Source organism: Zalophus californianus, chromosome 13 (genome assembly GCF_009762305.2).
Source record: "Zalophus californianus isolate mZalCal1 chromosome 13, mZalCal1.pri.v2, whole genome shotgun sequence".
NCBI lineage: Eukaryota > Metazoa > Chordata > Mammalia > Carnivora > Otariidae > Zalophus > Zalophus californianus.
In genome coordinates, this window is record NC_045607.1 from 35,884,209 (window position 1) to 35,897,899 (window position 13,691).

At 39.6% G+C, this 13,691-nt stretch overlaps 1 protein-coding gene across 4 annotated transcripts in view; it reads right to left on the reverse strand.

Annotated features, from left to right (window-relative positions):
• RECK (reversion inducing cysteine rich protein with kazal motifs) overlaps positions 1-13,691 on the reverse strand; it is a 71,989-nt gene that overhangs the window by 33,741 nt on the left and 24,557 nt on the right. For all 4 annotated transcript variants that reach the window (XM_027615538.1, XM_027615539.1, XM_027615540.1 and 1 more), the window contains 2 exons: positions 3,476-3,509; positions 1,175-1,372 (listed from right to left, as the gene is read on the reverse strand). In XM_027615538.1, coding sequence (XP_027471339.1) covers positions 1,175-1,372; positions 3,476-3,509 — 232 coding nt within the window. The remainder of the gene's footprint in view (positions 1-1,174; positions 1,373-3,475; positions 3,510-13,691) is intronic.

The window sequence follows — 13,691 nt, forward strand, 5'->3', positions numbered from 1 at the left end:
TTAAAATAAAAAAAGGAATAAAGGTTACTTGTGGCAAATGCTTCATCCTCTGATTTTCATCATACAGCCACTCCACAGAATGTTATAAGCATAAGAGTTCTGCTTTAGATGCTGGACAAATGGCACATATCACTGCCTCTGAGTTTACAAAAACAAGTCTTTCAGTAGCCCAGTGTAAATCAAAACATTGGCATTAGCTTATAACTCTTTTGTCAGTTTTGTTAATTAGTTAATTGTTTAAAGTTTGTTCACCTCTAAATGAAGAAAACAGATTATAGGATGTACAAAGCTGAGACTTCGAAGACCCCATAAGGTGCAGGTTCACTAGGAGGCCCTGATTTTCATAAGTATCAGGATCTCTTCTCATTTTTGTGATAGGGCTTTTATTATAAAATAATTGTTCATTATAAAAACATATAAAATGGAATAGGTATACAACTAAGAATGTAATATACTATACAGTTAGTTCTGCAACTTGACTTTTTTGCTTACTATATCTTGGACTCCTTTCTATATAAACATACTTTTTTTCTTTATGTTGGTTATAAAGTATTGTTATTATATAGATATATAATTTATTTCATCAACTTTAATCAATTCCCTATTGATGGGTATTTGGGTTATTTCTAATTTTTCTCCATTACTATCAGTGTTGCAGTAAATATCCTTTACATGTGCATGTATATTTATGAGTCTTCTTGAAGGACAAAGTCTGAGAAATGGAATTGCTAGATTAAAAGGTATGATCATTTGAAATTCTCATGGTCATAACCCAACTTCCTTTCAAAATATCCATACCAATGAATTCTCCCATCCCCAGAACAAAGAGTGCCTGCTTCCTCATACCCCTGACAGCTCTACCTTTCTTGGCACCTTTCAGCTGTGATAATAATATCCAGCCTGTCAAATCTAAACACCAAAGGAAGTCTGGTGTTTTCCAAACAACTGAGACTGCAGATATCTACAAGAATTTACTTCCTTTTTTTAAGTAGGCACCACACCCAGCATGGAGCCCAATGAGGTGCTTTAACTCACGACTCTGTGATCAAGACCTGAGTTGAGATCAAGAGTCGGACACTTAACCAACTGACCCACCCAGGCAAGAATTTACTTCCTTTTTACAAATGATTTTACCAAAGATTGAAACGAGAGGAATTATGTCTATTTTACTTACTATCTGTTGGGTTCCTCATTGGATAAGATTGGGTATAATTGTTCACACAGTGTATTAATTGTGGACTAATAGAGGCACAATAATTTTCCACTGCTTTGATCTGAGATGGACCAGGAGAAGAGTCTGTTCGAAAGATGGCTTGACAGTATTCTCGGCAGTTTGTGTGATGGCCTGCATAACTGCAACAAACTGAGCCCACTATGGGGGAAAAAAGGAAATGATGCTGAAATGGAAATAGCCATTTGCTAACAATAAATCGTCACAATATTGATAAAACAATATGTACCTTTTTGAATTTGAGATATAAAACCATGGCACAGAAGACAAGTACTTTAAATCAGCACTACTATAGAAATAGCCATGAGGACATCCAGGTGCTCAGTGGTGTAAGAGAGTCCTTATTTGTCAATGTATAGTCTATCTAGCATAGTGGTTCTCAGCAGGAGCAGGACCACCCCTCTGGGAGATTCTGGAGGCATGTGGAAATGTTTCTGGTTTTCACAATGACTTGGGGACTACTGCCGGCATTTAGTGCATGGGGTCGGGGTTGTTAACTGCTCTGCAACGTACAGGGCAGACACACAACCAGAACGGTCTCCCAAAATGCCAATACTGCCCATGCTGAGAACCACTGGAACACCTTTCTATGTTAGATTTGTGAAGATTTGCAAACAAAGCAAGGCAAACAAAATCAAAATAAAACCAAACCCCAAATGCTTCACATTTATAAAACAGGACTAGTAAAAACTAAGCTACCAGGCTCATTTCATAAATTTGACAGTTATATAACTGTATATCGTGAAAAAAAATCTCAAAAAAAAAGAAAAAATCTCATAAGTTCTATTCTCATGTCTAATTTGAAATGGTCTTTACCTCACAACTGATATGACCTGCTTTAACACTGAAAAGTAAAACCCACATTTGAAATACCTTTTTTGATTTGTGTATTTTTAGAAATCAAGGGAGACCATCTCAGGTATCTGGGGGGAGCTAGATGAGTGGCTTGGGGGGTGCAGATGTGGGATTTATACTGGGGAAGAGCAAGAGATCCACATAGGAGAGGTTAGAGGGTCTGTGGGAGTCTGAAGGGAACCCAGGTGGAGGTATGGCAGGAAACAGGTAAGAGAAAGGCAGGTAGGAAATCTCTGATAATTATTAGAGGTTATGGAGGAATCAGAATCAGGTTTCTAGTGAATTCCACTGACTAGGGAATGAGCAGAGAATTCAGGCAACTTCCAGAAATAAGGACAAGGATAAAATTATACACAAATTAAGCTAGGATTGAACTGATACAGGATAGGCCTGTTTCCTGCACCAGGAAACTGTTTCACACTTACTGTGCCACCTGTTGTTAATTTACAGTTACTACTTACTGTGTTCATTGCTGAACTGTTCAATTTCAACACAAAGAATAATTTATGGCTACATTTATCACCATTAACCTTAGGATAAACTGAGGGGCGGGTTGGGGACAGAAGAGACAAGTGAGAAAAAGCCAAGGATGCCCATCTTCTGATTCCTCCATTAGGCTGGCTTCCTCACCAGTGTGGGAGGACAGAGATTACTATGAGAACAGCTAGGAAATTGTGAATTAAGCCCTAATTAGAGAGGGTTAGAAGATAAAATATAGCCAGTTAATGTTTCTTATCATACTTTGATACAGTGAACTGCCAAGCTAATCCAAACAACTCTTCTGTTCCTCAGCTGTGTTTTCTTAGCTGTAACTGCTCACTACTCCCTTCACCTGGGATGTCCTTCCTCCAATCTCCACTGTTCATTTCTTGTCCATACTTCAAGGCTCAGCTCAGCTACCAACTCCACGAAGCCACTCTAAGCACCCCTGCAGGATGTGATCCCTCCTTCCTCTGAATTCCCACAGCACTTTTATCAGTGACACTATCTATCCTATATCCTGTGTCTGTCTCCACAGAGCAAGTAGGCAGTAAATGTCCGAGGAATGAATTGAGAGGCAGTCCTTGGCAAGTGCTACACTGTATCACCTGGGAATGCTTAATTTCTGTGAGTAATCCTATTTATTCAAGTAGGGCATGATCTTCCCATCTAACAGTAGTATCTGCTTTGTAAATCTGCAGTTAAGACATAGAAACTGTCATAATTCATGAATAGCCTGAAAACCACTGAGGAAAGAGCCTATCAGAATCCTGCTGGGCCTTCAGGCAGCTTACTAACAGCCCATGTCATAATGCCAGGTCTTGGCAATGCTTATAACAGCTAAATTGTAATCTGTAAACTGAGTTCTGCTCTTTGGACTGCTCATATAACCATTGACAATATACTTACTTTCATTTCTGCTAATGCAACTGAAAAGAGCATTCTGTAAATTAAAGAAAAAACAAACAAGTTAACCACCATGCAGAATTTCTAATTTTATTCTACTTTATGGTTACATGGAAATCAGAATATCAAGACTGTTTAATTCTTCTCTAAATCCAAGGATGAAGACAAAGAAGCTGAGATAGCACCCTGTTAAAAAGGGAAACCATCTTCTAACACAATTATTGGGGGTCAAGATTCTCATCCTGAGCCATAAGATGATCACATTATAGCAAACCAAAGCTGTCCCTGTGTGTGTATGTGGAGTAACCTACAATGTATTAATCTCAATTATTCCTTGCAGTATATAAAAGAGCTCCCAGAAGATAATATAATAAAAGGCATTTAGGGAAATAGAGATTTCATGTAACCACTGCATTTTAGAGTTGAAAGGTCCTTAGAGATCATCTCTAATTGTTCTCAAACATGGCCATGTACCAGAATCACCCGGGCTTCCTAGGCCTTACCCTACACTACAGAATCAGAATGGGGGAATGAACCACAGAAATCTACATATTAAACAAGGCTTCAAAGATAATTCTTATGTAATTGTTAAATCACTATATTGTATTCCTGAAACTAATATAACACTGTATGTTGACTATACTGGAATTAAAATAAAAATAAAAAGATGATTCTTATATAATTACCCTGGGAAGTTGGGGGATCTCTACCATTTTAAAGATGAACAAACTGTTTCCTCAGCAGGGGGGAGTCTGCCCCAGGTCATAGAGCAAGTCAAAAGCAGAGCCTGAGACTAGAATTAGAATTTCGAGTTCTTAAATCACTGTTCATAAATATCACACTGTGTTAAAGTCACTGTAAGGAAAACAAGAGGCAAAATAAGACAAAACCAGAAAAATTTCTTGTTCAAAGCCATCTAGATATTCAGGCCTTGTCAGCTATGATTAATATCCCTTACAATTGGAAAAGAATGAATTCCTAAAAGAAATAATATGGGCATAAGTAAAAGGAAGATGGAAATCAAGTGTTCTTTTAGTTGAACAGAGATGACTTTAGCTTTTAATTGTAGCTAAATCACAAGCCAGCTATGTGATCTAGACTTTTAAAAGACCAGCTTTATTGACATTTAAAATCTACCTTCAAGGATCCATCTATGTAGTTGTGTGAAGCTATACTGCATTCATTTTCTCCAGTAAATAATATTCTACTGTAGAAATAAACCATACTTGATTTATCCATTTAAAGCAAACCAAAACAAAAAACCCAGACTTGATAGATAAGGGCTAATGAATTCATACAGTATGAATTCTTTCTGTTAGAGATCTCATCAAGTGATATGAGGAGTGAAAACTAAACATTTTTGGTGTTAATGATCTCTTCTAGATCCCTCTTCATCCATGTTTCTTTGTTTGACTTTTAACCTACCTGTTATAGATAGTCATCTATTTTGGTTCAGTGGTTTTAGGAACATTTTCCACAAAATGATCTAAATCAATATTAAAATGCAATCTACTGGGGCACCTGGGTGGCTCAGTCAGTTAAGCATCCAACTCTGGATTTTGGTTCAGGTCATGATCTCAGGGTCAGAAGATCGAGCCCTGAGTTGGAGTGTGTGGGACCAGGTGTGGAGCCTGCTTAGGATTTTCTCTCTACCTCTCTCTGTCCCTCCTCTTGCCTGCCCACCCACCCCGCTCCCTTTCTCACCCTCTCAAAAAAAAAAAAAAAAATTTTAAAAAGCAATCTACTACCAAATTTCCAGCCCCCTTTGATTCTCATTGTCTTTCTTTTTCTAATAAACTGATTGTTCTTTTGGGCTTGGCTTTTTTGACCTTGTACCTGAAGGAAGGCGTTTATTATCTCTGTGGCCATCCTGGGTCAAATGGCCTGATTTCCAGTTTTGATACTCTTCCAGTTACTCATACAAAGTCTCCAGAGCAGTGGTTCTCAGCTGGGGGTGATTTGCCTCCCAGGGGACATTTGGTGTGGGGGAGGAGTGTGTGTGCTACTGGCATCTAATGGGTAGAGGAGGCCAGAGATGCTGCTAAACATCCTAGATGCACATGGCAGCATCTTCACAAAAGCAACAAACAACAGACCAAAATATCAATAGTGCCAAGGTTCAGAAACCCTGTTCTAGAGACTTACAGGTTTGTTCAAGTTGGATTTTAGGAAACTTGACCTTACAAATAAAAGAAAAATCATTCTGAGTTGGCCTGGTGGATCACTTAGCTTCAGGGAGAGATACTAAAGGACACAAAACCTGAAAAATGTCAGAGATCCTCTAATTCAACCCCTTATTTGACCAAAGCCAGAGATGGAGGCCTAAAAAGGAGAAATGCTTAGAACTCTAGCCTTCGCCTACAGGTGGGGTGGCAAACTATGGCACATGGCCAAACCTTGCCTGCTGCCTATTTTTGTAAATAAAGTTTAATTGGAACAGTCACACCCATTTGTTTACATACTGCATATGGCAACCTCATACTACAATGGTAGAGTTGAGTAGACAGAGGCCATATAAACTGCAAGCCTAAAATATTTGCTATCTGACCCTTTACAGAAAAAGTCTGTCAACTCCTATGGTAGGAGGGCACAACTTGATGTCACATCCACAGTTCAGAAATGATCCTTAAGCACTTCTGATTTCCTCTTAAGGTTCACTGATAGACCTTTTGTGGATAGGTTTACCTTAATTTATTGAACTGAAAACATTTATATTTATATTTCCATATAGCAGTACCTCTAGTATTAATAAACACCATTTTTATATCTCTATTTTTATCTTTATTAATTTTAAGGTTTTAAAGAATGGTTCTTCATTCAAGTATACCAGCATTTGATGAATTCATCAGTTCTCTCTTGCTTACTTTATACTCATCATGATTTCAAACTCTGATCAGATCCCCCTCTTTGATAAAGGATTCTTAACCTTAGGTAACTGTAAGTAGGCATAAACTATACCTTAGGTAACTATATCTAATGTATAAACTATAGGTAACTCTACCTTTTCACTGCTGAAATTATTGCTGACTAGTGTGACAGGGTTTAAGACATACACATAATCAGTTACACCATTAACTTATAATTTCTTCATTTCCTAAGACATTTGTTAAGTCTTAGCTAAAGCTAATTCTTAAGTCTCGCAAATGTCTGGTCACCATCTGGTGGCGAAAGAGGTAACTGAGGCTTTATACTAACATGGAGCCTCTTCTGACCTTTTGCCATTACTATAAGCTCTGTGCCTCCATACAACAGCTCCCTCACTCTGCTCATCTTACTCTAGAATAGATAAAAATGACAGTGTTACCAAGATGAGGATCTACCACAACCTCAGAGACCCAAAGAACACAGCAGTGTGATGGACTGACAGAATCCCGAGAGATCTTCAAATCCAAAAGCCTTCACTATCCAGCTGGAGAGACAGAGGTACATAGTAAACAAAGGGCAGAGCCAGGGCTGGAACCCAGACTTTCTCTCATGTCACTACACTGTAAGAAGACTGGATTATTTTTCCGAATGCAGCCAATGCAGGTTGAATTTATGTCCACATTGTAATCTCTTTTTAACAGTCCCCTATTTTTAGAGTCAGCACATTAAACTGTGGGGACAACAATCATTTAAGGTTCATATTATTTCTCTTAAAAATATTTGATCATGAAATCTTTCCTCAGGTAGCTACTTCCAATTCCCTGCCCTACTCCTACTGGCTTTAGAGAACAGCAGCAAGCCCTTCCACCTAGTGTTGGGAGCAGGTTATCAGGGGGCAAGCCTGGCAGAAAAACTAAAACACAAAGGAAAATCAAAGTCCAGGGAACCATAGTGATCCTGCAAGCCACGGTGATCCTCCTTTGGGGGAAGAGCCATTGGGGTGCAACTGGAAGGTAGACTCTCCTGGTCCAACCACTCGTTCGGAAGTTAGCTCTGTGGATTTATTTTCTGTCTCTGCCACACATACTTTTCCATTTCTGGGACTCCCTTCTTCCTTTCTAACAATTCTCCATTTGCCCACTTGTCTCAATGATGAGGATGATGAAAACTAAACACACACTGATCATATGAACCTCATTTAAAAAAAGGGGGTTCATTTTGGATATTTCAATCACTTCTGGACAAAGACCCAAAAGAGCACATTTTATGAAGTGTTATTTAATGTTCCCTATTTCCAAGGCTACTAGTTAAAAGTAAAGGAGCTGCTCTGTTCTTAAGGCCTTGATAAATAAAATGTTTCTTTTTCATAAATGGACTGAAATTTCTCCCACTTTGAAGTTTTGCATCTCATATGAGGAATCTAGCTCATCAGATGCTAAGTTGGAGGTATTAAATAATTGACCTCTATTTTACTTTACTTTATTTGATTTTAAGTAAGCTCTAGGCCCAATGCAGGGCTTGAACTCACAAACCCAGATCAAGAGTCGCATGCTCTACCAACTGAGCCAGCCAGGTGCACCTAAATAATTGACCTTTAAAAAAAACATGTTTTGGGGCACCTGGGTGGCTTAGTCGTTAAGCGTCTGCCTTCGGCTCGGGTCATGATCCCAGGGTCCTGGGATGGAGCCCCGCATTGGGCTCCCTTCTCAGTGGGAAGCCTGCTTCTCCCTCTCCCACTCCCCCTGCTTGTGCTCCCTCTCTCACTGTGCCTCTGTCAAATGGATAAATAAAATCTTTAAAAAAAAAGCAAACATGTTTTTATTTTTAAAAAAACATGTTTTTAAACTCTACAAGATGTTTTTTTCTTTGTTGTGGACACCCTGGCTTTTTAGTCAAAAAGTTTAAGTGACCAGAATATGTAAAGGATTTAATATCATGATATGGATATTGCTAAACAAATGATTCTTCAGTTTCTGCCTCCCAAATAATAAATATCATTTCAAGAGTTGGATAAAAACACCTAAAACTGGAAATAAGAATAGTAAGTCTAGACTGCTCAAAGAAGTTTGCTCACTATCACCAGTGCATCCAACCAACTGGAAGCAAATTGAAGGGCAAGTAACATCTGTAGAGTAACACAAGGTCTAGGACAGAGCTCAGCACAGTGTTTTGGTAGAATGAGTGCAGTAATGACCCCAGTTTTTCAAATTTCCCGCTATTTCTCTCACATCAACTCTGGACTTAGCCACGTGATTTGCTTTGGTCCAGTGGACAGTAGCAAACTTGAGGCAAGCAAAGGCCTGCACAGAGACTTGCATCTTTCCACTTCCCCTCTTGCACCCCTATCACCACCACGGGAACATGTCTGAGCTACAGGGCTAGAAGAGACACATGGAGGAGAGCCGAGCTGACTTAGCCAATAGCATCCTACAGAAGCTAGGCTCAGGCTGACCTGCAAGCTGACTGCAAAAGCATGAGTAAGCCCAGCCAAAATCAGCTAAGGTTGGCCAGATCAGAACTGCCTACCTGGCCCTTAGATTCGTAAGAAATGATCAACTGTTATTGTTTCAGGCTATGGAGTTTGGGGATAGTCTGCTATACAACATTATTGTGATAACAGATACAGTATTCAGTGCTTTCTGTACTCATTCTGAGGATGCCTAATTCATAGACATTTACACAAGGTTTCCACATAAAACTGCTATTTACTCTGAAACAAAAAACCTTGTGTAATTCAGCTGTCCAGAATGGAAAAAATTTCTACTGAAAAATTCTATCTATAAAAATACTGTTTTTAGCACCCATTTATAGGCAACAAATTTTTGTTCATCCTTTAAGCCTTATCGGCTCTGTGAAGACTTTCCCATTACACTGGGCAGGGTTGTTTTGTTTTGTTTCCCTTCAGGCTCCAATGTGTCTTATACAGACTTCTAGCAATGGACTTTGTCTCACTGTATTGTAATGAATTATTTGAATTTCTCTCTTCCCATGGAGTAGCTATGAGCTTCTTACAGACAGTGGCTAAATCCTTTCACCTTTGTACCCTGAGAACAGCGCCTGAGACACATTAAGTATATCAAGTTTGGTGTGTTATCAGTTCAGTGAATGTTACGTGAATGAATGACAGATGCAAAGACAACTGAGAGGTACATTCTGCCCTAGGAACTCAAGAGTTTAATATTAAAAAGGGACACGTAAACACAGAGTTACACTATAAGTTGAAAAATGCTATAATCAAGCCTGTAAAGTGTTTAGAAGTAGCAATTTTATGTGTGTAGAGGGCTGGGCAGGAAAGGTTTCAAAGAACTACCTAAGCCAGAATTTAGGCAAAGGTGGTTGTCAGTTGGACAGGAGTACTGGTGTGCTAGGACCAACTTTTGTAGGGGTGGGGGTGGAGGGAAAGTCCTGATTTGTAATATTTGCTGATGTTTGTGGTGAAAATACCCTTATCGTGGCTGTTTTTGAGTTAAAAACTGGCTGGCAAAATTCCTGAATATTTAACAGTTCTCCTTAGCTAGTAGGAGTTGGCTCCAGCATACCACTGGATGGGATAAGAGGATGGATTCCAGGAGAGGGAATTCTAGGTAGAACAAACAGGTTGTACAACTACAACTAACAAAACACATGGTCAATCTGGGAAATTACAAGTAGCATAGTGCTCAAGTGTAAAGAAGACAGTCACTGGCTAGATGGAGAAAAGCTTAGTTTACCAGGCTGAGGAACATGGACTGTATCCTACAGGTGAGCCACTGAAGAGTTTTAAGGAAGGAGTGACATGACCACATCTAGTCTTTAAAGAGATCACCCTATGAGAAGTGGAGAGAGTAAATAAGGGGAGAAATTAGATAGGAAGGCTAGTTGGGCAGCTACTGTAGTCCAGAAAAGCGGTACAGGGGCCTGAGGTAAGGCAGTAACTGAAGATCTGGAAAGAAGATTGACTGAAGATAGATTTTGGAGGCAAATCTTTAGGGCTTGATAGTCACTTACTTGTGGGAAGTGGTGAGAAAGGAAGAGTAGACAATACCTCTTAGGCTTTTAGTTTATGTGTCTGGGAGGACTGCACTGGGACAACCAAACAAGAAATGTATAAAAAATGGTAAGTTTTTGTTTTGGAAATGTGTGTGCGTGCATGTGTGTGTGCATGCGCACGCGTGTGCACATGCACTCAAACATGCACGCACACACTGTGTAGCAATGCGGTAGAGGGAAGGGGAAGTAGGGAAGGTAACAATCAGTTCGGCTGATTTGAAATGCCCATTGAACAGCAAAAGTACAAATATTCAGTAGTGACTCAGGACCTCAGAGAAAAAGGTTAGCCGAAGATTTTGTAGTTGTCATCATATTGGGAGAGTTAAAACTACAGGAGTAGATGAGATTGCCTAGGGGGAAGAACCTGGCCATTTATTTATTTATTTAATTTTTTTTTTAAGATTTTATTTATTCATTCATGAGAGACAGAAGGGGAGAGAGAGAGAAGCAGAGGGAGAAGCAGGCTCCCAAAGAGCAGGGAGCCCGATGCGGGACTCGATCCCAGGACCTTGGGATCATGACCTGAGCCAAAGGCAGACACTTAACCATCTGAGCCACCCAGGCGCCCGAACCTGGCCATTTAGATTAGACCAGGTCACAACTCAATCAAACTTGATCCAACTTCCCTTTGGAATGATCTCATTCAGGTGACTCCTGAGAAGAAAGGACTAGAAGAGGAAATACACTAGCACAAGGAGACTGAATAGGAGTTATTCCCTTCCAATACAAAATATAACAAAACAAAACCACATACAAATGGAATATAATCAAGGTTTTATATCTTAAGCCAGTACTGCAGGACCTAATAGGTTTCGCTCTTTTTGGAGCTCATCAGCTGCAGGTAACGGCCCACATCTACTCTGATAGCGGGTCTCAGTATAGCATTTTATCAGGTATAAGCCTCCCATTCACAGTCTTCTATCTACCATATTCTGCCGATTCTTGGAGTTTCCTTAGCACTAACTAAAGAAGCTTTACATTTAGGTCCTGAAGGCTTTGCTCGGGCAAAGTACCATATTATTCTTCTTGCTAAATTCCCCAAAGCTGACTAACTACAACTTAGCCTATCACTTGACGTACAAGATGGTCTACTCTATTCTTAGAATGCTGCAGAACAGATCCAATCACATGAGGCATCAGAGGCCTCTAGCTGTCCAGATAATCCTGCTGGCCCTGACATCCCTGCCTTCTTATCTCTAAATTTTTACAGCTACTTCTTCATCCCTTTCCTTTATGCTTCTGGCAGTAAATCTAGAATCAAGGTTAATTTGAGAGAAAAAGGAACAAAATAAAATTAATACATAGAAATCTTTAAAGCAGAACATTTTATTGTGACATTTCCTGAGAATACACTGTACAGCCCATGTAGACATATGTAAATATGTACCAAACACTGGCATCCAGGGATATGATAATTTGTGTTACAGGGGGTGGGGGAGAACCACATAAATATATATGTAATATATATAAGTATATTAAATATAAAATATAAAAATATAAAAGCAAATATGTATATATATTTGCTTTTATACACATAAATGACTTTAGGAACTGGGTGGCTATAGTACAGGAGGTTGAAAAGAGACTTTTAATTGTACACTGTTTTGAATTTTGAACATGTGATTATTCGAAAAATAAAAAGTAACACATACCTCAACCTTTGTCTTATGCACTGAGCTGTGTGTTGACAGGATGGTGCTGACAGAACTGAGTCTGAAATTCACAAGGCCGACCACCTTTGTTTTTGTGGTTCTTAGAGCCTCTTTTTAATATCCTCAGAGCCTTAATTTTATCTTAGCATTCTCACAGAACCAGAACCCCAGAACAGAAAATTATTTTAGTTTTGTTTAGCAACTGTTTAGTTTAAAACTTAAATGCCTTTAAGATAAAAAAAAAAAAAGTGAGTCCTCATAAAAATACCTCCTACTGCCTTTCCTTTATAGTTTCTCACCTTCCTTAATGAAGTAACATCAAATAACTGGACTGAAAAAAAAGCCAAGAAAGAGAGAATTGAAAATTGTATTTCTAAAAAGAATATAAAGAAAAACATAGAGAAGGATCTGTGAAAGGAAGAAGAAACAAATAAAAATGTAAAAGTCTGATGAAAATCTGTAGCACTGCATTTCAGTGGCTCACTCAGCAAATGGAAAAGGTATTTATATTTATGATCACTACGTTATAAGAATGGCAGGAAAGCCTGACATAAAGGTTATGAAATAGATTTATGAACCCAAAACTAAAATTTGTGTCATCACTCTACAGCCATTGCCAAGTCTCTGGAAATTCATCAGCCTCACATGATAACATGATAACATATTTATCCTGACATTCAAGAAAGAAACTATAAACAATTTTTTTTAAAATCACCATTTTGGTGGCTAGAAGAAAATACTATTTTCAGCCAACTTGCAGACAAAGACTATGTAAAAAAAATTATACTAGACAGGGCGCCTGGGTGGCTCAGTCGGTTAAGCTTCTGCCTTCAGCTCGGGTCATGATCCCAGGGTCCTGGGATCGAGTCCCGCATCAGGGTCCCTGCTCTGTGGGAAGCCTCCGTCTCCCTCTCCCACTCCCCCTGCTGGTGTTCCCTCTCTCGCTGTGTCTCTCTCTGTCAAATAAATAAAATCTTTAAAAAAAAAAATGAGGGCGCCTGGGTGGCTCAGATGGTTAAGCGTCTGCCTTCGGCTCAGGTCATAATCCCAGAGTCCTGGGATCGAGTCCCACATCGGGCTCCCTGCTCAGTGGGGAGGCTGCTTCTCTCTCTCTCTCTCTGTCTCTCATGAATAAATAAATAAAATCTTTAAAAAAAATGATACTAGATGTCTCACAACTCACAGAAAATACGACTTAGTTCGTACTTTGGCTTTAATGAGGCAGTGTGCGCTAATATTGCTTGCTGATGGTTTACAGCATCTGTTCAGTTGGTGCCTACGTCATTCCAGCTGTTGAATATTTTGACTATCATCCCTGGTTCTAGTATCACACATCTATGAATCCATGTGGCCTGACCAATACTTCCAGGGGCCAAGGACCACACCTGTAAAAATGCATGGAGAACCTAGAACTGAGCGTGCCCATGACACCTGGACATGTCCCAGTCAGAGTTATCAAGCCACTGGTTGATAATGGTGGCGCTAATCGAAAGTGTGATTCTATGGGGCGCCTGGGTGGCTCAGTTGTTAAGCGTCTGCCTTCAGCTCAGGTCATGGTCCCAGGGTCCTGGGATCGAGCCCCATGTCGGGCTCCGTGCTCAGCAGGAAGCCTGCTTCTCCCTCTCCCACTCCCCCTGCTTGTGTTCCCTCTCTCGCTGCCTCTCTCTGTCAAA